This window comes from Ornithorhynchus anatinus, chromosome 8, assembly GCF_004115215.2.
Source record: "Ornithorhynchus anatinus isolate Pmale09 chromosome 8, mOrnAna1.pri.v4, whole genome shotgun sequence".
In the NCBI taxonomy this organism is placed as follows: domain Eukaryota; kingdom Metazoa; phylum Chordata; class Mammalia; order Monotremata; family Ornithorhynchidae; genus Ornithorhynchus; species Ornithorhynchus anatinus.
In genome coordinates this window covers 25395290-25419165 of record NC_041735.1, presented here as the reverse complement: position 1 = coordinate 25419165, position 23876 = coordinate 25395290, and the positions used below count along the sequence as shown (strand labels likewise).

General features: G+C 43.9%; 1 protein-coding gene and 1 non-coding gene across 2 annotated transcripts in view; one reads left to right on the top strand and one right to left on the bottom strand.

Moving 5' to 3' along the window:
- The first annotated feature begins 735 nt into the window (after positions 1 to 735).
- DHX35 (DEAH-box helicase 35) overlaps positions 736 to 23876 on the top strand; it is a 57697-nt gene continuing 34556 nt past the window's right edge. Inside the window, exons 1-7 of the mRNA XM_007656191.3 lie at positions 736 to 816; positions 9936 to 10069; positions 10806 to 10898; positions 14458 to 14535; positions 19509 to 19613; positions 22048 to 22109; positions 23495 to 23564. Coding sequence (XP_007654381.2) covers positions 777 to 816; positions 9936 to 10069; positions 10806 to 10898; positions 14458 to 14535; positions 19509 to 19613; positions 22048 to 22109; positions 23495 to 23564 — 582 coding nt within the window. The 5' untranslated portion in view covers positions 736 to 776. The remainder of the gene's footprint in view (positions 817 to 9935; positions 10070 to 10805; positions 10899 to 14457; positions 14536 to 19508; positions 19614 to 22047; positions 22110 to 23494; positions 23565 to 23876) is intronic.
- LOC114814034 lies at positions 22818 to 22955 on the bottom strand. Its single transcript, XR_003761777.1, has one exon. It is a non-coding gene; the product is annotated as a small nucleolar RNA SNORA7 (small nucleolar RNA).

Sequence of the window (23876 nt, the reverse complement as noted above, 5' to 3'; positions counted from 1 at the left end):
ACAGTGCTCTAAACATAGGAAGCGCTCAATAAATACTGTTGAACGAATGAATGGGCAGGGACTGTCTCTGTTGCCCAATTGTACAGTCCAAGCGCCTAGTACAGTGCTCTGCACCTAGGAAGCGCTCAATAAGTGAATGAATGGGCAGGGATTGTCTCTATTGCCCAAATGTACAGTCCAAGTGCTCAGCACAGTGCTCTGCACATAGGAAGTGCTCAATAAATGCTATTGAGTGAAGGAATGGGCAGGGACTGTCTCTATCTGTTGCCCAATTGTCCATTCCCAGCGCTTAGTCCAGTGCTCTGCACATAGGAAACGCTCAATAAAGACTATTGAGTGAATGAATGGGCAGGGATTGTCTCTGTCTGCTGCCCAATTGTAAACTCCAAGCGCTTAGCACAGCGCTCTGCACATAGGAAGTGCTCAATAAATACTATTGAGTGAATGAATGGGCAGGGATGGTCTCCATCTGTTGCCCAATTGTCCATTCCAAGCGTTTAGTCCAGTGCTCTGCACATAGGAAGCGCTCAATAAATACTACTAAATGCATGAATCAAATAAAAAAAGGGCAGTCCTGGGGGGGGACGGGACATCACCATGGCAACTGGTGGGACTGCGCATGCGCGCGTGTTCCCCATCCTCCCGGCGGCGTGCGCGCCCCCGGCGGCGGCGTCCTCACGCAGGCGGGGGGGGTCGCTCCCGGGCCGGCTGGGCCGCCGTGCGTGCTCGCGCCCGCGGGCGGGGAGGAGCCGCTGGCCGTGACCTTTCACCTCATCATGGCCGCGCCCGCGCGCCCGGTGAAGTTCTGGAAGCCGGGTAAGGCCGGGCGGGGGCGCGCGGGCCGGGGCAGGGAGGGGGTCGCTGGGCCCCCGCAGCCCCCCCCCCCCCCCGGGGGCGTCTTCCACACTCCCTTCTTCCCCTGATCCTACTCATTGAGCGCCTCCCATGTGCAGAGCCCTGGGCGAAGCGCTGGGGCGAGGACGGGGCGGCAACCCAGGGAGCCAGTCCTTGTCCCCCGGAGGGGCGGACGGACATTTAAATAGATGAAAAGAAAGATAAAGAAAGATAAAGAAGCGTGGCTCAGTGGACAGAGCCCGGGCTTGGGAGGCAGGGGGCGTGGGTTCGAATCCCGGCTTTGCCACTTGGCTGCCGGGTGACCTTGGGGGAGTCACTTCTCTGGGCCTCAGTGACCTCATCTGGAAAATGGGGATGGAGACTGGGAGCCCCACGGGGCACGACCTCATCGCCTTTATATCCCCCCAACGCTGAGAAGCAGCGTGGCTCAGTGGAAAGAGCACGGGCTTTGGAGTCAGAGGTCATGGGTTCGAATCCCGGCTCAGCCACTTGTCAGCTGTGTGACTTTGGGCAAGTCACTTCCCTTCTCGGTGCCTCAGTTACCTCATCTGTAAAATGGGGATGAAGACTGTGAGCCCCACGTGGGACAACCGGATTCCCCTGTGTCTACCCCAGCGCTTAGAACAGTGCTTATCACATAGTAAGCGCTTAACAAAATACCAATATTATAACGCTTAGAACAGTGCTTTGCACATAGTAAGAGCTTAGCAAGGACCATCATTGTTGTTATGCTGATTAAAATGGGGATGGAGATTGGGAGCTCCACGGGGCACGACCTCATCGCCTTCTGTCACTTCTCGGTGCCTCAGTTACCTCACCTGTAAAATGGGGATTAAGACTGTGAGCCCCACGTGGGACAACCTGATACCCCTGTGTCTACCCCAGCTCTTAGAACGGTGCTCGGCACATAGTAAGCGCTTAACAAATGCCAACATTTATTATTATTCTGTCTCCCCCAGCGCTTGGAACAGTGCTTGGCACATAGTGAGAGCTTAGCAAGGATGATTAAAATGGGGATGAAGAGTGGGAGCTCCACGTGGGACGACCTCATCATCTTTGTATGCCCCCGGCGCTTAGAACAGTGCTTGGCACATAGTAAGCGCTTAGCAAGGGTCATCATTGTTATAGTTATGATGATTAAAATGGGGATGGAGACTGGGAGCCCCACGGGGCACGACCTCATCGCCTTCTGTGTCCCCCCAGCGCTTGGAACAGTGCTTGGCACATAGTAAGAGCTTAGCAAGGATGATTAAAATGGGGATGAAGACTGGGAGCCCCACGGGGGACGACCTCATCGCCTTTGTATCCCCCCAACGCTTAGAACAGTGCTTTGCGTATAGTAAGCGCTTAACAAGGACCATCATTATTATTATGATGATTAAAATGGGGATGAAGACTGGGAGCCCCACGGGGGACAACCTCATCACCTTTGTATCCCCCCAGCGCTGAGAACAGTGCTTGGCACATAGTAAGCGCTTAACAAAAACCATTATTATTATCGTTATTATTATTAAAATGAGGCTGAAGACTGAGAGCCCCACGTGGGACAACCTCATCACCTTCTATCTCCCCCAGCGCCTGGAACAGTGCTTGGCACATAGTGCGTGCTTAACAAGGACCATCGTTATTATTATGATAATTAAAATGGGAATGGAGACTGGGAACCCCAAGGGGGACAACCTCATCACATTTGAATCACCTCAGCGCTTAGAACAGTGCTTTGCACCTAGTAAGCACTTAACAGAGAGCATTATTATTATTATTAAAATGGGAATTTAGGCTATGACCCCCACGTGGGACAACCTGATCACCTTTGTATGCCCCCAGCGCTTAGAACAGTGTTTTGCACATAGTAAGCACTTAACAAAGAGCATTATTATTATTATTATTAAAATGGGGGTTAAGACTGTGAGCCCCATGTGGGACAACCTGATTACCTTGTATCTGCCCCAGCGCTTAGAACAGTGCTTGACACATAGTAAGCCCTTAATACCATCATTATTTAAAAAAGAGGGGGGTCTCACTGCCCCTTCAGCCCAGAACGGGGGGCGTGGGGGGGAGCCCTTCAGTCATCCATTCATTCGTTCATTCAGTCGTACTTATTGAGCACTTACTCTGTGCAGAACACTGGGCTAAGTGCTTGGGAGAGGACAGTACAGCAACCAAGAGAGACAATCTTTGCCCACAAAGGGCTCAGGGTCTAGGGGGGCGGGGGAGGCAGGCAGCAATATAAATAAATATAAACAAATAAGCGTGGCCCAGTGGAAAGAACCCGGGATTGAAAGTCAGAGGGTGTGGGTTCTAATCCTGACTCAGCCGCTTGTCTGCTGGGTGACCTTGGGGAAGTCACTTCACTTCTCAGGGCTTCAGTTACCTCATCTGTAAAATGGGAATAAGACTGTGAGCCCCATGAGGGACAACCTGATTACCTTGTATCTACCCCAGCGCTTAGAACAGTGCTTGGCCCATACTAAGCGCTTAACAAATACCATCATTATTAAATAAAGGTGGGGGTCTCTCTGCCCCCTCAACCCAGGATGGGGCGCTCTTCATTCGTTCATTCAGTTGTACTTATTGAGCACTTACTGTGTGCAGAACACTGGGCTAAGCGCTTGGGAGAGGACAGTATATCAATAAAGAGAGGCAATCCCTGTCCATAAGGCAATCCCTTTACATTCTAGAGGGGTGGGGGAGACAGACATCAATAGAAATCAATAGAAATAAGCAAACAAATGAAGACGGGGGCCTCTCTTTTCGCTCAGCCCAGGGTGTGGGGGAGGAGCGTCCATTCATTCATTCATTCAGTCATTCCAAGCGCTCAGTACAGTGCTCTGCACCCAGTAAGCACTCAATAAATATGATTGAATGAATGAATCCTACTTACTGAGTGCTTACTGCGTGCAGAGAACTGGACTGAGCACTTGGGAGAGGACAATACAACAATAAAGAGGCAATTCCTGCCCACAACGGGCTCACAGTCTAGTGATAATAATAGTGATGGAATTTGTTCAGCGCTTACTGTGTGCCAAGCACTCTTCTAAGCACTGGGGGAGATACAAGGTGATCAGGTTGTCCCACGTGGGGCTCACAGTCTTAATCCCCATTTTACAGATGAGGGAACCGAGGCCCAGAGAGAAGTGAAGTGACTTGCCCAAAGCCACACAGCTGACAAGTGGAGGAGCCGGGATTAGCACCCGCATCCTCTGTCTCCCAAACCCAGACTCTTTCCACTAAACCACATTGTTTCACAATCTAGAGGGGCTGGGGAGACAGCGGTATAAATAAATATAAAGAAATATAAAGAAATAAATAAAGACCGGGGTGTCTGTCCCCCCCTCAGCCTGGGGCAGGAGTCTCTTCATTCAGTCATTCATTTATTCAGTAGTATTTATTGAGTGCTTACTGTGTGCAGAGCGCTGTACTAACCGCTTGGGAAAGTACAATACAATAATAAAGAGTGACGTTCTCTGCCCACAACGAGCTTACATTCTAGAGGGGCGGGGGAAACAGACATCGATATAAATCAATATAAATAAATAATGATGGGGGTGTTTTCCCCCTCAGCCCGGGGTGGGGGTCTCTCTTCCTCCCTCAGTCTGCCTTCTGGTCTCTCTCTTCCATCCCCTCTCCTTTTTACATTGATTTGTTAAGCCTTTACTCTGTGCCAAACTGTGGGGGTAATTCAGTCAATCAGTGGTATCTGTAATGATAATAATGATAATAATAATGGTATTTGTTCAATGCTTACTACGTGCCAGGCACTGTACTAAGCGCTGGGGTGGATACAAGCCAATCAGGTTAGTCACAATCTCTATTCCACATGGGGAGTCCCAATCTCAATTCCCATTTTACAGACGAGGTAACTGAGGCCTAGGGAAGTGAAGTGTCACAGAGCATATAGGTGGCGGAGCCAGGATTAGAACCCGTGACCTTCTAACTCCCAGGCCCGTGCTCTATCCACTACGCCATGCCGCTTCTCATGTGCTATGCAGCTAATGAGCGCCTACTGCGTACAGAGCACTGTGTTAAGCGCTGGGGCGAGGACACTGTAACAGAGTCGGTAGGCACTTTCCCTGCCCCTAGCGAGCTTCTTTTCACATAAGAGCAGGTCAGACACAGTCCGCTGTCCCTTTTTGGGCTCAGTCTTTGCCGTCTTCATCTTCACTCCTCCCTTCCAAACCCCCCCTCTTCATATCCTGCGAGATTTCCCTCCCCACGCTAACTTCCATCTCCTCGGCCAGGGAAGTGATTTGGACACTGAGGCTTGTCACCCTCTTTCCTCTGGTGCTGTCTAATCTGTCAGGAAGGTTTTTTGGGTTTTTCTTTTCCCTTCCCCAGACAGGCACCGTGGGTTATGCTTTTCGCAAGTCGGGGCTAATCACTCCATCGTATTTCTTGAGTGCTTATTGTGTGCAGAGTACACAGGTGCTTGGGAAAGTACAATATTGGTAGACAGAGTTGATAGACACTTTCCCTGTCCACAGGGAGCTTTCATTCGGATATAAGGAGATCCGTTTGGGACTCAGTCTTTGCTCACATCTTAATAATGTTGGTATTTGTTAAGCGCTTACTATGTGCCGAGCACTGTTCTAAGCGCTGGGGTAGACATAGGGGAATCAGGCTGTCCCACGTGGGGCTCACAGTCTTAATCCCCATTTTACAGATGAGGGAACTGAGGCACAGAGAAGTTAAGTGACTTGCCCACAGTCACACAGCCGACAAGTGGCAGAGCTGGGATTCGAACTCGAGCCCTGACTCCAAAGCCCATGCTCTTTCCACTGAGCCACGCTGCTTCTCATCTTCACATCTTCACACACCCACCTCTCCTCCTCCTCCCCGCCCAAATTCATCTTCTGCAAGATTTTCTTTTCCAGGCTAACTTCCATTGCCTTGTCCAGGAGAGTGACTCTGGTACTCAGGCCTGTCACCCTCTTTCCTTTGGTGCAGTCTAATAAATCTCCCAGTCAGGAAGTTTCCCCCTCAACCCCTCCACCCCCCCCCCCCCCACATGCACCGTGGATTATCCTTTTCTCAATTTAGGCAAATGGTAGGGATCTTCAGTACTTAGCGGGATCGGATTCCTTTTGGGTGCTCACTGTATACAGCACGTTCCCTTTGATTTAGCTTTGCTAAATGGATTGCGGTGCAAATGAAATGACAGATAAGGCAATGTGGCATACAGCAGAGTACAGTTAGATGGGAGGGTTTGGAGTAATTTGCACAGAGCTCTTTCACGGTGATGTCTGGTATATAAAATGTGGAAGAGAAAACACCCAAGTGAGGGAATCCCAGCCCATATCCTTCATATAATTGTTGGGAGTGAGATGGGCTTAGATCTTAAATCACCATATTATTGCTCTTAACTGCATTTTTATGAGTCAGAATTTTAAGCTGTCAGTAATTTTACAATAACAAACGGTGACTAACTAAAAGGATTTGTGGGTTAGTGAGTTAAATTTAGGTCCAAAATGAGGGCCCCACTGAATAAGGAGGTGTGAAAATATTCCAAACCCATTTAATGTAAAGAAGAAATGAATGGTCATGATGAGAACCCTTAATAGGAGCTTGGAAGATCAGTTCTGTTTCATTTTCTTCAACAGCAGCTTATCGTGTAGCCAGTCTTCATTCACTGACTACTTCTGAAAATACCATAAGCCCCCTTCTATATACACACAATTTTGTGTTCTGTCATCTGGAAATAGCCCTAAACTTTCAATAAGAGTTAAACCAACTTTCAGCTGTAGCAACCAATTGACCCACAGAATCTTACAGGGCCAACAAACCCCAGGTAGCCAATAAAATACCCTCCCCAAAAGAAATAAAGAACAAGCATGATAAGTTTGGGTTGGAGAAATGCTTACACTGAACAGGAAATATTGTTTTTGTCATTCAGAAGGATTTTATCTGATATTTTCCTTGTTCTAGTATTATCTTTTAATAATACCTGCCCTTCTGTAATGAGCCATCGTATTTTCCTGTTGGCGCTACACAAACTTAAAATATCGCATAATATGGTCTCACTTACCAGAGAATCTTGTGTATCAACAGCACCACGCAGAGAGCGATTTTTAAATAAGAAGAAAGATGTTATCCAGTTGTCACTAAAGGTTAGGTCTCTCAACTCCTTATCTGTTTTCCCTCCAATAAACGTCACTAAACGCCCCAAATAGGTTCATAGATCATCAGACCAATATTTTCACTGGCTCAACACTAACGCATAACACCCAACAAGTACTGTTCACTTCCCCGAGACACCCATTACTACTAAATATGACTTATTTGCAGGCAATGTCATCCCCAAATTTACCCACAAAGACCAATATCCCCAAAAAGCTAAGAAATCATCGTATTGGGAAGAAAGTTCACTCCTAAATAGAAAACTGGCTAAGAGGCAGGAAAACAAAGAGTAGCAATAAGTGATCAATATGCAGTGGAGAAGGTAAGTACTTCAGAGGGGGGTGCTGGAACAGATTTTATTCACCGTGTTACTAATTAGAAAGGGGGAATGAGTTGTGAAATTGCCAAGTTTGCAGGTGAAACTTGACCCTTTTGGATAATGAAATCCACATGAATAATATAATGGGAATAATGGGAATACTATAGAGAAGTCTCTTCAAGTTGAGTGAGAGGTGCCCCTTGTGGGCAAGAAACATGTGCATCAACTCTACTGATTTCAATCCCAAGTGCACAGCACACAGTAACTGCTTCTTAAATACTTAAATATACCGTTGATTGATTGAAAGGCCTGAAAAATAATCCAAACTCCAGTGCGATAGTCCTTGTGACTCGGAAAAGAGGTCTTGGAATCACTGTTTCCTGTTCCTTCAAAGCATCAGTCAATCAGTGGTATTTTTTGAGCACTTACTGTGTACAGAGCACTGTACTAAGCACTTGGGAGAGAATAATACAACAGAGTTGGTAAAGACGTTCCCTGCCCACAATGAGCTTACAGTTTAGAAGGGGAGTCCAGTGTCAACAGTCCAGTGACAGCTAAATGGCCAGTCATTCCCTGGACATTTTCAAGAAGGGCAGAGAAAACGAAATGTGTCTTTTTGTCATTAGATAAAAGTGTGGAATGCTGCACAAGGAATGCGATGTCCGGTTCTGGCGTTGAAGCGTAGACTCCCAAGCACTTAGCACAGTGCTGTACACACAATAAGCTCCCAATAAATACCATAGATGTATTGATTCTGCTGCCACATTTTAGGACTATTTTACAGAAGCTGAAAAAGGCACAAAAAATAACCAAGAAAATGAGGAAGATGGGGTGCCTTCTGTAGAAGGACGAACAGAAACACTAGGGCTTCTTCACTTCATACAGGGAGTGATGAAGCATATGGAATCTGATTACCACGGGAAGTGTGGATTGAAAATATCTGGAGAGTAGATTTGGAAAGTTGGGATACATTCATGGACAAGAGGTCCATAAGCACTCACTAGAACACAGTAATGATGGCAAAAGACAACACATACAGGTGTTAGCTGGGACACCCCAGATCATTATGATGAGTGATGAGGAAGGCATTAAGTTTCCTCCAAAAATCCTTTGCTTCTTTCGGAGATAGAATCTTAGGGTTCGTGAATCGTAGGCCTGCCAGTAATTGGCATTTTTTTTAATGTTCTTATTTTTGTGACTAATAAAGGTAACAAAATACTAAAGCTTAGAAATTAGATCCGATGCCTGATTTCTTCTACGTACTGAGCGTATGCTGATTTCTATAGCTCATCCATTTGATTTCCTGAATGACATTTACCATATTGAGTTCTTACGAATTCAACGCAACGTGTATCCCTTCCAAAAGAAAAAAAGTGTACAGGGCGGTATATGAAGGCAGTGATTTCATTGGGTTTTTTTGCCACAGCTCTAAAATATTAATGATATAAGCAGAAAAACATGAAGTGCTGTTGTAGGGTGCAGCATGAAGGCTGCTATTATCAGCTCGAGTTTTCAGATGAAGACATCGAAGTGTTTGAACTGTAATTAGTTTATAAAAGTTTACCCGATGAGTAAGTGGCAGGACTGGTAGGTAGAGGAATCAAACCAATATGCGTTGCTCCCAAGGGAAAAATGACCATAAACAAACGCTGGAGTGGGCTGGGAAATTTGTAAAGTGAAGAGCTTCACAGGGCCTCTGTTTTGGTTGGAGCCTTTGGAAGGGTGGTTACCTGGCACGTAGTGACTGGCAGCTGTTGTGCCCGTAAAAGATACCATGAAAGGAGATAGAGAGGCGAACTTGGACGAAGGAGACAAAGGGGGTAGTGATGGAGAGGAAGCTTGGGTGGGGCGAAAAGAGAGCTGATGTAGGAGGAAATTGAGGCATTGGTACAGGGAGAAGGAGTGAAAGAAAATCTCAAACACGAGGAAAAGGTTTCAATTTGTTTTTGAAAGGCGTCAGAGCCGAAATTCACAGGGTGGGGTATTTGCACGGGAATGAAGGGGATGGATTCTTGGCAGGATTCAGGAGAGGGGAAATATGCAAAGAAGGAATGACAGGGGTAGAAGATTTCAGTAATCTAGTGAAAAAGCAATTGCACAGGAGAGACACGTGGAAATGCTAAGGAAAGAAAAAAGCTGGATTTTGCAGTAGGTTGGATGAAAGAAGAATGAAGAAATACACTCTCTTTGTAAATCTGGAATAAGAGGGAAGGTGGTGCATCATTAGCAAAAAGCAAGAGGGCTAGGAAGAAAGATAAGGTCAACTTTTGACTCGTTAGTTTTAATGATGGGTTGATCAGTGGTTGAGTCCTGGGTTGGACTGAGGATAAAAAGGTGAAGGTGAAGATAAGCCTCAAAGTCATATACGGGTTGTTGATATTGGTCGACAAATGGTCATTGTACTCTTGGCTGGATTTTATGTGTCTATTCTCAGATAGTCCTCTGTCCTCATCTCAAGGAGCTTCCGTCAGAGTTCAAGTTTGAAACCTCAGTGTGGTATGATGTGTTTGGTTAGGTGGCTAATTACTGAGTGAAAAAATAAGATATGCTTAGAAGGTTAAAGCGGAGAAAAACTGGATGAATTTTTCCACATTTAGCTGGTCCCTACACAAGGGCAATGCCGTATATATTATTTATCTTCCAGGCACTGAAGGCCCGGGGATCAGCATCTCAGAAGAGAGGCAGAGTGCGGCCGAATGCACTGAAACGACCGTGATTTACAACCCTCATGCTGCCCTTTCTGTAGAACAACAGAGACAAAAGCTGCCAGTTTTCAAGGTATAATGGAAGATTCCAGCGTTTGAATCACAAGTCTAGGCTGCTGACAACCCTAGAGTGTCATGCCTTGATTGTAAACCCCTGCTCTTAAACGTATTCAAGGTATTGAAGATCACATCTTAGGTTGGGTGGGTGTGTACCTTGGAGAGTACTCACCGCATCTGGAACAAGTTCTGACAAGTCTTGAAGTATTGTAAACTGATAAAAATCTTAAAAATTACTCTCCAGTTGGGTCTTGTACACCACGAAAGTGAGTTGGAAGTGAAGGTTTTTGAAAGGATTTTTCCATCAACCAAATTGATGGATATATTGTATGGTTTCCGGCTGGTTAAGTAATATTTTGTGAGTTGTTTTTCATTTGAAAAATTCCCAAACACAGTGTTTAGAAACCCTGGCTCTGCGGTGCTCATGGCTTTGAATGATTGGTTTTAAAGATTTGACTCTAAAACATCAATCAATCAATGGTATTTATTGAGCACTTAATATGTGCAGAGCATTGTACTAAGCCCTTGGGAGATAACAATACAACAGAATTAGCAGCCACGCTCCCTGCCCGTAACGAGCGTACAGTCCAAAGGACTGACGTATGTATTTTACTTATGTATTTATAGGAGCTTGCTTGTCCAAATAATTTTTTCCTCTGAAAATACATTTCACAATTAAGCATTTATCTTTTTTTTTAGATAAATCTTCTTTAAAAATATTAATTTCTCATGATTATCTTCCTCTGTTTCAGATTAGAAATCACATCCTCTACTTGGTAGAAAACTATCAAACTGTGGTGATTGTTGGAGAAACAGGATGTGGGAAAACGACACAAATTCCACAAGTGAGTATGGAATTAGTATGTGCTAGCAAGAACGATTTAGATGTGGAATGATATTTCCAGGAAAGATCAATCATTTTACATAATTTTCCTTCTCCCTCTATTGTTGCCTTTTTCCCAACTTTGCAAAACAAATGGTTAAGATTTAATTCACCGACCAAGGATTGTACATAAACTAATTTGATCTGTTTTTCTCATTTTCTGAGTAAATAAGCTTCACCTGCTTTTTATTTTTTATGTAATTATAGTAAGAGCTTTTTGTCCCCCACAAAAAATACAAGTCCCAGAGCTTAGATGTCTGTGTCCAAAAGCGGCTGAGACGACGTCCTAAGATGGGACATTTGAGGTATTTGTCCTGGAGCCCTGCAGCTTTGGAGTCCTTACCCCTCTCAGTGAGCAGAACAGTAGGGAGATGTTGTGAACGGGGCAGTAATAGTGGGAGGAAAGGAACATTTGTGGATTCCAAGTCATGGAGGGGCTCCCTGTCAGGGCAGCTTCCTCCTTCCTCCCATTATCCCATCCTTCAGCAGCCCCTGGGCCCCCACTTGCCAGGAAGGGATTTTCTTATTTAGGCACTCACTCTCCAGGTGCTTCCTAACACCTGACATTTCAGAAAACCTACAAAGTGTGTTTTTGAGCTGGAGCGATTTTATTTTCAAGGGACATGATCACCGATCTGTTGTTGAAATGAGCTTATTAAGAAGTTACCATTCAGTGGGTGCTCTTGATCATCCCAGTCGTCGTTTGAATCCTTCTCAATCTTGCTTTTTAATAGTGGACTAATGAACTGGATGAACCAAACAACAAATCAAGATTTGAAATCACTAGGAACTGGAATCCAAATTTGTGTCCTATTGTGATTTTTCATCTTCGACACACAAACATACTCCCCCCCCCAACACACACACAAAGAGAGAGGAACAAATGAGAGATGAATTCAAACAGGGAGAGCAGAGGCGCAAAGAGACACAGGGAGGAAGCAGAGAGAGAACAAAGGTGAGAGAAGAGGGGAGGATAGACAAAAGTGGAAGCCAGACTAAGAGAAAGAGAGAAATTAGAAGAAAGAGAAATCAGAGACTAGAGTTGGAAAGATCAATCCATCAGTGGTATTTATTGAGCACTTACTATGTTCAGAGCACTGAAATAAGCGATTGGGGGGCATAATACAGCAGAATCTTGAACTCTCGAGAGACCATCTCGTCTGGCCTTCTGCTCTAAGGCAGCTGAATGGCTGACTGTCATGGGCAGATGGGATGGTTACCCTTCTCTTCGGGATATCTGCAAGGTTGAAGACCCCATAGTCTCTCTTTAAAGTCAGTTACAGTGTTTCATAATCCTTAGCTTCTTCTTGTGTCCAACTGAAGTCTTTCCTTCTTTAATATTCGATTGTTCCCCCTGGTCCAGCCTTGGTGGACATGGAAAAAAATCCTCCATGAGATTCCTTCATTTTCATTCTTCAAGCCAGTTAAGTTAGAGGAGCAGCGTGTCCCAGTGTATGGGTCTGGGAGTCAGAAGGACCTGGGTTCTAATCCCAGCTCCGTCTCTAATCTGCTGTATGACCTTGGGCAACTAACTTCACTTCTGTACCTCAGTTTTCTCCTCTGTAAAATGGGGATTAAGACTATGAGCCCTAGTTGGGATAGGGACTGTATCCAGCCTCATTAACTTATATCTACCCCAGAGCTCAGTACAGTGTCTGGCATATATCCCAGCTGTGTGACTTTGGGCAAGTCATTTAACTTTGCTGGGCCTCAGTTCCCTCATCTGTAAAATGGGGATGAAGGCTATGAGCCCCACATGGGACAGCCTGATTACCTTGTTAGCACCCAGAGCTTCGAACAGTGCTTGGCACATAGTAAGCGCTTAACTAAATACGTCATTATCATTATCATTATTATTATTATAGTTAGCACTTAACAGATACTATTAAAAAAATCACTTTAACCTTCTCTCCTCTAGGCTTTAACCTTTTCTCCCAGGTGTGGTTTCTGATCCCTTAGCACAGGCCTGGGAGTCAGAGCACGTGGGTTCTAATCCTGGCTCTGTCACACACCGGCTATGTGACCTTGGGCCAGTCACTTAGCTTTTCTGTGCCTCAGTTCCTTCATCTGCAAAATGAGGATTCAATGCCCCTCCTACTTAAACTGTGAGCCCTATGTGAGACCTGATTATCTCATTTCTACTTCTTCGCTTAGTACAGTGCTTGGCACACAGTAAGTGCTTAACAAAAACCACAGTTTTATTATTTAATCATTTTTGTCTTCTCTGGACCCTCTCCATTTTCTACATGCTTTCTTTTTATTCTGAGTGACCAAAGTTGGGCTTAGTATTCGAATTATATATAATCAGGATTGAGTAAGGCAACAGTATTTTCAACTTTTAATTCCTGTTTGTATATCCCAGACCCATAGCAAGATTTTGAGCAACTCAGCTCCTTGCTGACTTATATGTAACTTGTGACAGATTGTAACTCCCACTTTTTTTCTGTATTAATGGTTCCTACTGAATCTTCATCTTTCCTTTTCTATTTTTCAGCTGGTGAGAGAGAGAGAGAATGAAAGAGAACCTAAGATGGTGAGACAGAGAGCCAGAGAGAGTTAAAAAGAGAAATAGCTAGTGGTAAATGGAGGAGTGTGAGGCAGGGGAGGGGAGGAAGGAAATGGAGAGAGAGAAGACAGGTGTTTTTGAGAGTAAAGGTACTATCCATGCAGGGACATTTGAGGTATTCGCCATCACCATCACCATTCACCAAGTTTTAACAGCCAGTAGTTCAACAGATTTTCTAAAATACCTACATTTAGAATCATTAACAGTTTCACAAGCTCCAAAGTGTATCTGCTCTAAGTTTCTAAGGAGACTCGAGGTCCCAGAACTCATGCAGAGGAATTGATTATAGTGCTAATGGCTTGCACTCAGTCCCTCACACTTTCTTGTTCTCTTTTAGTCACGTTCTCATGATTACAATAAGCAAGTAGGCAAGGAGGAAGCAAAAAGCCAATATAAACTTGATCTTTCTCATGCCCTAAAGACCTACTTATGTCAAACATCAGTTGCTTGTGGAGAGAATGAGAATGAAGTGGTTTTTCTAACTCCTATGTACCATAATAATGATTATTATTATTATAGCTCTCCGCTTACTCTTGTAGTAGAGAACCAAAGGAAAAGGGAGTGTGGAGGAGGTCAAATGTCTCTGTTCTGTTTCCAGAGGCCGTTTGCAGTTGCTTACCTTAGTTTAAAACTGTCTACAAAAGGTCTAATCTTGAGATCACTTTAGGGTAGGAGACACCCACTTTAGTTGTTTTACTTGCTACCTTTGTAAAAATGAAGTTTTAACAGCCAGTAGTTCAACAGATTTTCTAAAATACCTACATTTAGAATCATAAACAGTTTCACAAGCTCCAAAGTGTATCTGCTCTAAGTTTCTAAAACTTTCTCACTTCAGAAATTACAGCCACCCAGCAGAGGTGCGCCAAGAAAATTCATGAAGCGAAAAATCTCCGAATTTGCTGAATCATCTGTTCCTTTTCTCAGATGTGTAATGACAGTTGGCTTTGTTTTCCAGTACCTGGCAGAAGCTGGCTGGACTGCAGAAGGAAGAGTAGTGGGAGTGACCCAGCCACGCAGAGTTGCTGCTGTTTCAGTGAGTTTCAGCGAATGCAAATCTTTGCGTTTGCCTCAAAGTGGGGGGTTCTTCGGTTCTTCAAATCGGAAGAGCCATTCCTTCCCAATAGCCGCTCTTTTAAAACCCCAAGGTGAAGCAGAGTTACAGATCACATGCCTGCTGGGACAGTCTGAACAATTCAGTTCTTATCCAACTTGAAATGTAAGTGTACAGATCATCTCTCTCTGGGGCCCCACTTCCTAACCATTTTCAGGTTGAGTTCATTTTTGAAATTCTTGGAAGTGACGGAATCCACGATTTTTGAATTGTGGCTCGTTGAACAACTTGAAGAAGCAATTTTATGCTATGTCACACAGTGAGTTGGACCGCTGCCATTTGAACTTTGAATACATTTGCCAAATTGAGTGGGGGAGGGAAGAGCAAGAGCATATATTATTTTTATTAGTAAGTGATGACAATGTTCTTGTCACTTAGACCCATTCTTCCAAGTTTTCTTCTTAAAGAAATCCCCTTTCAATGCCTTGCTTTTAAAACCGATCTTACTGCAACATTTCTGAATAAAGATATTGTATCAGAGGAATTTATTTCGGTCATATTCTTTCCTCAGAATTAGTTTATCTGTGACAAACTAAATCCTTCATTCTGCCATATCTATCTCTATATGAAAATGGATTTTGCAGTTTTGTGGACATTCATTCATTCATTCATTCAATAGTATTTATTGAGCGCTTACTATGTGCAGAGCACTGTACTAAGCGCTTGGGATGAACAAGTCGGCAACAGATAGAGACGGTCCCTGCCGTTTGACGGGCTTACGGTCTAATCGGGGGAGACGGACAGACGAGAACGATGGCGATAAATAGAGTCGAGGGGAAGAACATCTCGTAAAAACAATGGCAACTAAATAGAATCAAGGCGATGTACAATTCATTAACAAAATAAATAGGGTAACGAAAATATATACAGTCGAGCGGACGAGTACAGTGCTGCGGGGATGGGAAGGGAGAGGTGGAGGAGCAGAGGGAAAAAGGGGAAAATGAGGCTTTAGCTGCGGAGAGGTAAAGGGGGGATGGCAGAGGGAGTAGAGGGAGAAGAGGAGCTCAGTCTGGGAACTCCTCTTGGAGGAGGTGATTTTTAAGTAGGGTTTTGAAGAGGGAAAGAGAATCAGTTTGGCGGAGGTGAGGAGGGAGGGCGTTCCGGGACCGCGGGAGGACGTGACCCGGGGGTCGACGGCGGGATAGGCGAGACCGAGGGACGGCGAGGAGGTGGGCGGCAGAGGAGCGGAGCGTGCGGGGTGGGCGGTAGAAAGAGAGAAGGGAGGAGAGGTAGGAAGGGGCAAGGTGATGGAGAGCCTTGAAGCCTAGAGTGAGGAGTTTTTGTTTGGAGCGGAGGTCGATAGGCAACCACTGGAGTTGTTTAAGAAGGGGAGTGACATGCCCAGATCGTTTCTGCGGGAAGATGAGCCGGGCAGCGGAGTGAAGAATAGACCGGAGCGGGGCGAGAGAGGAGGAAGGGAGGTCAGAGAGAAGGCTGACACAGTAGTCTAGCCGGGATATAACGAGAGCCCGTAACAGTAAGGTAGCCGTCTGGGTGGAGAGGAAAGGGCGGATCTTGGCGATATTGTAGAGGTGAAACCGGCAGGTCTTGGTAACGGATAGGATGTGTGGGGTGAACGAGAGGGACGAGTCAAGGATGACACCGAGATTGCGGGCCCGAGAGACGGGAAGGATGGTCGTGCCATCCACGGTGACGGAGAAGTCTGGGAGCGGACCGGGCTTGGGAGGGAAGATGAGGAGCTCAGTCTTGCTCATGTTGAGTTTTAGGTGGCGGGCCGACATCCAGGTGGAGACGTCCCGGAGGCAGGAGGAGATGCGAGCCTGAAGGGAGGGAGAGAGGACAGGGGCGGAGATGTAGATCTGCGTGTCATCTGCGTAGAGATGGTAGTCAAAGTGGACATCACTGAGTTCACTCAAACCAATATGAATAGATTTTCTGAGGTTCATTCGTGTCACTTAAACGGGCATGATTTCCTAAAATAATTGAAACTGAAAGAGAATGGGAGAGTTCTACTGACTTATAATGAAAAGAATACCTGATTGCTAGTCTGATCACAACCTAAAATGTATCAGGATGGGCCAGGAGAAGTGATGATTAAGTAGAGCTCCTGGGTAAAATGCGAATAGTAAAAATTATCAAAGACCATTAGGAAAAAACTTGAGCCAGGGAATTTACCGCAGGCAGTCCTTGGTTTGATGATTCCATTGGTTTCTGCAAACTGGATTTTCAATTGAAATGTTTTTTAAAGTTAGAACCAATATTCTTTTGGAAACATTTTGAAAAATAGGGGATTGAGTCCAGGACCAAGTTAATAATAATGATAATTGTGGTATTTGTTAAATGCATACTATTGACTCTGGTGATCAAGTCAATCCCATTCCCCCTGTTCTGCCATTCCTCCCCACAGCTAGCCATTTTAAAGTTCCCTTCCCCCCAGCCACAACTTTAAAACATTTATCTCCCCTAATGCACCCACTGCCCGCACTCCTGATTCTGTGTCCCCAACGCCCCCAGGGGAGTTGGTGGGGAAATTTTAAAGAGGAGTTGAGGTGGAAATGTTGAGAGATGTCAAAAGATGGGATTATCTGATCGCCAGGGAGTCACCGGGAAATTTCAGCACCTCCTTCTTATATCTGATGCCCTCAGTGGTAAACCGGACAGTTCTACAAAGAAGGCTAGTGTCAAGAAGTCAAACCCAACGTGTTGGAAGCAGGTTGGCAATTGAAAAATGTTGCAAGTAAATGTCCTTTCCGCCCATAGATTGCTTAGTATACAAATATTTATCAATGATATTTGTTAAGCGCCTAATGTGTGCAGAGCACTGTACTAAGATCTTGGGAGAGAAGAATACAGAAGAGTTGATAGACACGTTCCCTGCCCACAAAGAGCTTACAGTCTACAGGGGGAGAGAGGCATAAAAGCAAATTGAAGATATGTGCATAAATGGGGTGGCTCTTGCTATATTCTCTTCTTTTTTCAGAGAGAAAATGGGAGCTAGGGGCCCTAAAGAACTGCACAAAACTTTGTAGCTATTTGTGTCATTGCCTTGCCTAATTTTCACTTTGGTAGCTGTGGTCTATGAGAAGCCCAAGCTTTTTTTTTGGCCACTGTTGGAAACTGACTGCCATTGGACTGGCCCAATAATGGCATTTAATGGCTCCTTTCATATCATTTTTATTTCAAATAATTGCTTTACTTACACAATAATTATTGGAAGAGGTTTAGAGCAAATGGTATTTTAAATGTAGGCCATCCTTTTTTCTACAACTCTTACTGCTACTAATAATGATATTGTTTAAACACTACTGGTGAGCCAAACACTGGGGTAGAAATAAGTAAGCAGATCAAACACGGTCTCTGTTCCACATGGGGCTCAGAGTCTAAGGGAGAGCGAGAACAAGTATTTTATTCCCACTTTTACAGATTAGGAATTGAGGATAGAGAAGTAAGTGACTTGTCCAAGATGATGCAGCAGAGAAGTGAAGGAGCCTGGGATTAGGACCCAGGTCTCCTGACTCCCAAACCTGTGCTCTTCCTATTAGGCAAAACTACTTCACTTCATTTTGTTCTGGGTAATCCTTGTAAAACTTGCTAGTTGGTCAGAAATGACTATCTAGACCATGTTGTAACTAGAATTTTTTAATGGTATCTGTTAAGTGCTTATTACGTGTCAAGCATTGTTGGAAGGGCTGGGGTAGATACGTATGAATCAGGCTGAATATAGTCCTGATATAATGCTGTTCCACATGGGGCTTGAAAATGTCAAAGTAGGAAGGAGAACAAAATCACCATTTTGTAGTTGGAGAAACTGAGGCACAGAGAAGTTAAGTGACTTGCCCAGGGTCACTCAGCAGGTAGGCAGCAGAGTCGGGATTAGAACCCAGGTCCTCTGGCTCTCAGGCCCATGCTTTGCCCACTTGAATATGCTGCTAGAATATGAAATTGATCTTTTTTTTCCAACGTAACACGTGGAAGTATAATGAAAATTAGTATACAACAGAGTTATCATGAGCCCCTTGAAGGAAAAAAATTAAGTACAAGTTGTTATGAGTATTCAGGGAGCCAAAGGAACCCTTCTCTTAATCTGCTGCATTTTTCTTCCCTGATTGAGTAAGAAAATATCTCAAATTGTCATCCTCTGCTAACTGATTGAAAATTTCCCGTCTCAACTTTGTCTTTCACTACTTTCCTACTTTTTGACTTGTCCATGAGGAGGTTTTTATTGAAGCCTGGCACCTGTACAAGTCATCAATATTCCACATAAGGTGATGACAGGGCAACAAGCTTTGGGTACTTGTAGAATCTTGTTAAGAATTGTTTGTTGAAATGAAGCTCGTTGGATATGTTTGCTCAGTTAAGCAATATCTTTTGACTGCAGTGGTCAATAACCAATGTTCTCAAACAACAGTATTTATTGAGGGCTTATCATGCACAGAACACTGTACTAAATGCTTGAGAAAGTACAATCCTTGGACGAGCACTAGAATAAAGTTTGCTAGTATCCCTTTCTAGACCGTAAGCTCATTATGGGCAGGGAACGTGTCTGCTAATTCTCCTGTACTCTCCCAAGCAGTGCTCTGCACATAGTAAACGCTCATTAAAGATGATTGATTATATCGTACTCTCCCAGGCGCTTAGTACAGTGCTGTGCACATAGTAAACTCAGTAAATACCTTTGATCGATTGATTGATTTTCTGCTCCCTGACCTGACATACACTATTTTTGAATGGAATTTAAATTTGGGCTATTTATAGACACTATGAAGTGCAGCCCGTTGTGGGCAGGGATTCTCTCTCTTTATTGCTGTGTTGTACTTTACAAGCACGTAGTACAGTGTTCTGCACACAGTAAGCTCTCAATAAATGCAGTTGATTGAACGAATGAGTCATTTCTCCCTTGATGTGTCTGAATGCCATTTTTTTCCCCCTCAAAGGTTGCAGGAAGAGTTGCCGAGGAAAGGGGTGCCATGCTGGGGCATGAGGTTGGCTATTGTATTCGATTTGATGACTGCACCGACCCACAGGCCACAAGAATTAAGGTGAAATGTTAAAGCAGAGTTTGGGCAGCATCACTTATTAATAAAGACAATAAGGAAACAGGCATATTGTTCCTTTCTGAAAATTATACCCTGATGTTTAGACCAGCGATTTGCACTGGAATTTATGTTTTGCGACCATATATTCAGCATATTCCACATTTATATTGGAAAGAACTGCACTTGCTTTTTATTAATTTGCTCTGGTCCCAGTTATGTTTAAACAAAGAGCAAAGAGGACATCCTATTTTAGCATTTTGTCTTCAACGGCCACCGTTCCATGACTGGGAGGAGACTGGTAAGGTGGTGAAGTACTCCAGCCCTGGAGGAAACTTGGGTCTGAGTGGAATGGGAACAGAAATGCTGCACTGAAGTTTGAATGTCAGAGTCTAACATCAGCGTTAGACTTAGATTTGAAATCCCAACAAGATTAGGGAATGCCCAAAATAGATAAAAGTGGTATTAGAGTGATTTAGGTAGGTGGTTTTGCCAAGTTATTATATTGGTTTTCTTAGGGACAGCACACTTTTCTTTTTATATTGGATTTTTTCCCTCGGTTTTTAAAACACACATAAATCAGTTAACTTTCCAACTGAATCCATAGTAGGAATGCGATTTGTTACGTGCTTAGGGTGTGCAAAGCGCTGGTCTAAGCACTGAGAATATATGGCTGAGAATTAGACGTGTTCCTTGCCCTGTAGAGGGTTTGCAATCTCAGAGTAAAGGGGAGAGGGAACTGATGACAGACATAGGAGAAATTAGAGGCCCGAGGAGAGGGGAAGGAGTGGAATTAAGGACAACTTGTGTAAGTGGACTGTTTTAGTGACTCAGGTTCCAGTTTGGCATAAAGATGCAGTGTTTTTTTAAATTGTTTTCATAGCCATAGAACTGAAAATGTCCAAGGTCTTTCCTTTGAGCTCCTAGAAGGAAGATAATCCACCTGATAATTGTCCCTAATAGTGGCAGGCTTGCTTGGGAGGCTGTGTATGGTATGATTCTCTCCTGAAAATCTCTAAAGAACATGGATGAGGTAGATAAACTGGGCATTAGCCTTGTAACTGCTTTGCCCAGTAGGGAAGAATAATACCATCAGGTATTTATGTAGCATATTTTCACCGCGTTTTACAAACATTCATTAATCCAGTTACAACAATCTAATTAAAAAGAGAGCTTCAGTTTCCAGGACTCTCATTCAGCAATCTGTTACAAGTACAGTCTGATGTCCAGTTAGGCAGCTGGTACGTTCTTGATGAACTCCGTGTTAAGGAAAACTCATAATTTAGTACACACATCTTGCGCACGTGCTTAGCCGTTCCTTTGGTCAGCACACCACCCTCTTTCCCGAGAGAAGTGTGTTGGAAGAACTTTCCTTAATTCCCTTACGTAGTTCATAAAAATTGAAAAAAAACCTGTTATGAGAGAATCGGTTGTACTAAATTCCCTGGCTTATTATTATAAATGTCATTATCTCAGGCTGGCTAATCAGCTTGCCTCAGCGCGAACTGCAAGTGTATCTCTGTCACCCTTCAGATATCGCCAGAGTCAGTGCCTAGAGAGTGGTACCTGAATGTTATCTGAACACATAGGAAAAGCCCTCCTAAAATTCAAAACCCTCTTAAAATCACATCTTCTCCAAGAGGCTTTCCCCAACTAAGCCCTTTATTTCTTCTGTCTGGCCTCTCCTCTGTGATGACTGTGCACGTGTACCCCTTAAACACTTTAGTACTTACCCCAGCCCCACAATACTTTTATAAGTAGTCTGATTCTCTACTATTTCCCCTATCTCTAATCTATATTAATGTCTGTCTCCCCAGTAAACTTGGTCAGGGATCATGTCTACCAACTCTGTTGTATTGTACTTTCCCAAGCACTTAGTAGAGTGCTCAGCATATAGTAAGCACTTAGTAAATACCTTTGGATTGAGTGATGAAATGATTGATGGGAAAAGACATTTACAAACAACCTTTTATATATAAATGCATATATATGTATATATGTGTGTGTATATAAATTATATATACATTTATAGTAAATGTATTTGCATTTCAATAAATAAATCCAATATACATGCAGTATAGATCTATCTATCTTTATCTCTCTCTCTATCTATCTATCTATCTATCTATCTAAATATATATGGAAGGTTGTTTCTAAAGGTATCTTTCTACTGATCAGTCCACTGGTATTTATTGAAGCGCTTACTGTGTTCAGAACTCTCTACTAAGCACTTGGGAAAGTACTATATATGTATGTATTATATATGTACTTTATGGAAGTACTATATATATGTATGTATTATATATGTACTTTATGGGGGAAGAGAGAGAGAGAGAAAGAGTGCTTGTTGGAAACAGAGTGAATGTTTGTCATTTGATCTGATTCACAAAGATGACTTCTAAATGATCCATTTTACATTCCCCAATATTTTTGCTTTTAGTTTCTCACTGATGGAATGCTGGTCCGGGAGATGATGGCTGACCCATTATTAACAAAATACAGGTAAACGTGATTTTTCTCCAAAAGAAACGTTCCTCACATGTAGCCAGACATTGATGCTGATAGTGTCTAGTGTCGTCCATGGGTCCCCAGACTTCCAGACCCATGCTCTTTCCACTGGACCATGCTGCTTTTCTAGTCTAACTGGAATTTAAGAGTAGGAATGGAGAAGAAAGGGCAGATCTGTGAAATGACTTTTACACTCTGGCATACTTTCTTGCCTTGTGCTGTTGAGTCGTCTCCGACCCGTAGCGACTCCGTGGACACATCTCTCCCACAGTGCCCCACCTCCGTCTGCAATCGTTCTGGTAGTGTATCCATAGAGTTTTCTTGGGAAAAATATGGAAGTGGTTTACCATTGCCTTCTTCTATGCAGTAAACTTGAGACTCCCCTCTCGACTCTCTTAATAATAATAATAATAATGTTGATATTTGTTAAGTGCTTACTATTTGCAGAGCACTGTTCTAAGCGCTGGGGGAGATACAAGGTCATCAGGTGGTCCCACGTGAGGCTCACAGTCTTCATCCCCATTTTACAGATGAGGGAACTGAGGCCCAGAGAAGTGAAGTGACTTGCCCACAGTCACACAGCTGCCAAGTGGCCGAGCTGGGATTCAAAACCCATAACCTCTGACTCCCAAGCCCGGGCTCTTTCCACTGAGCCACGCTGCTCTCTTCCGTGCCACTGCTTCCCAGCACGGGTGAGTTTGGACTTGTAGCCAGTTGCCTTCCACTCACTAGCCACTGCCCAAGCTAGGAATGGAATGGATAGGCCTCTGCTTGACTCTCCCTCCCGCAGCTGAGACTGGTAGAGTACTGGAAACTCCCCAGGTGCCATCCTGAGAGAGACTGGTGTACTTTAAGGCAATGAAGTCTATTAGGATCCCAAACTAGCTGTTTATGATTCTTAGTAATAGTTCAAAGACATTGATTCCCTTTAAAGATGCAGACTTTTTAGATGATGGCAGTTATAGGAACGAATAGTAGTGTTGCCTGATGGGAAGAGCATGAGCCTGGGCGTCAGAGGACCTGGGTTCTAATCCCGGCTCCACCATTTGTCTGCTGTATGACTTTGAGCAAATCATTTAACTTCTCTATATCTCAGTTACCTCACCTTTAAAATGAGGATTAAGACCGACCCCTAAGTGGGGCAGGGACTGTGTCCAACATGATTAACTTGTAGCTACCCCAGCGCTTAGTACACAATGCCTGGCATATAGTTCTTAACAAATATCATGTATCTTTTTATCTAGTGATTACTTCTTTTTCCAAGTGGGTTTATTGGGTTTGAGTATTGTTAAAAGATGATTGGCTAAAATCTGAGACAATCCCTTGAAAATCTGGAAGATTTGTTTCAACATTGCTAAAATTTGTTTATTTTTAAACAGTGTCATCATGCTGGATGAAGCCCACGAAAGGACCTTGTACACTGACATTGCTATTGGCCTGTTAAAAAAGGTAAATTGATTCATTCACTCAGTCCTATTTGTTGAGGGCCTGTTGTGTGTAGAACACTGTAATAAACTCTTGAGAGAAGAAGACCGTAAAATTAAAAGTCACAGTCCCTACCTTTAAGGAGTAAGGCGCTAGGCAGTCCACAGACTGTGTACATTTAGTGGGAGCAAGAGGAAAAACCAATACTTATGAACTTTGAACAACTTCTGAGAATCCTGAGATTCTCCTGAGAATCCTGAGATGCTGTAAGTTTTTCTTTTTTATTCCCTCATTACGCTATTTGGTCAGCTCCAAATGGAGAGTCTCCCTCCACTG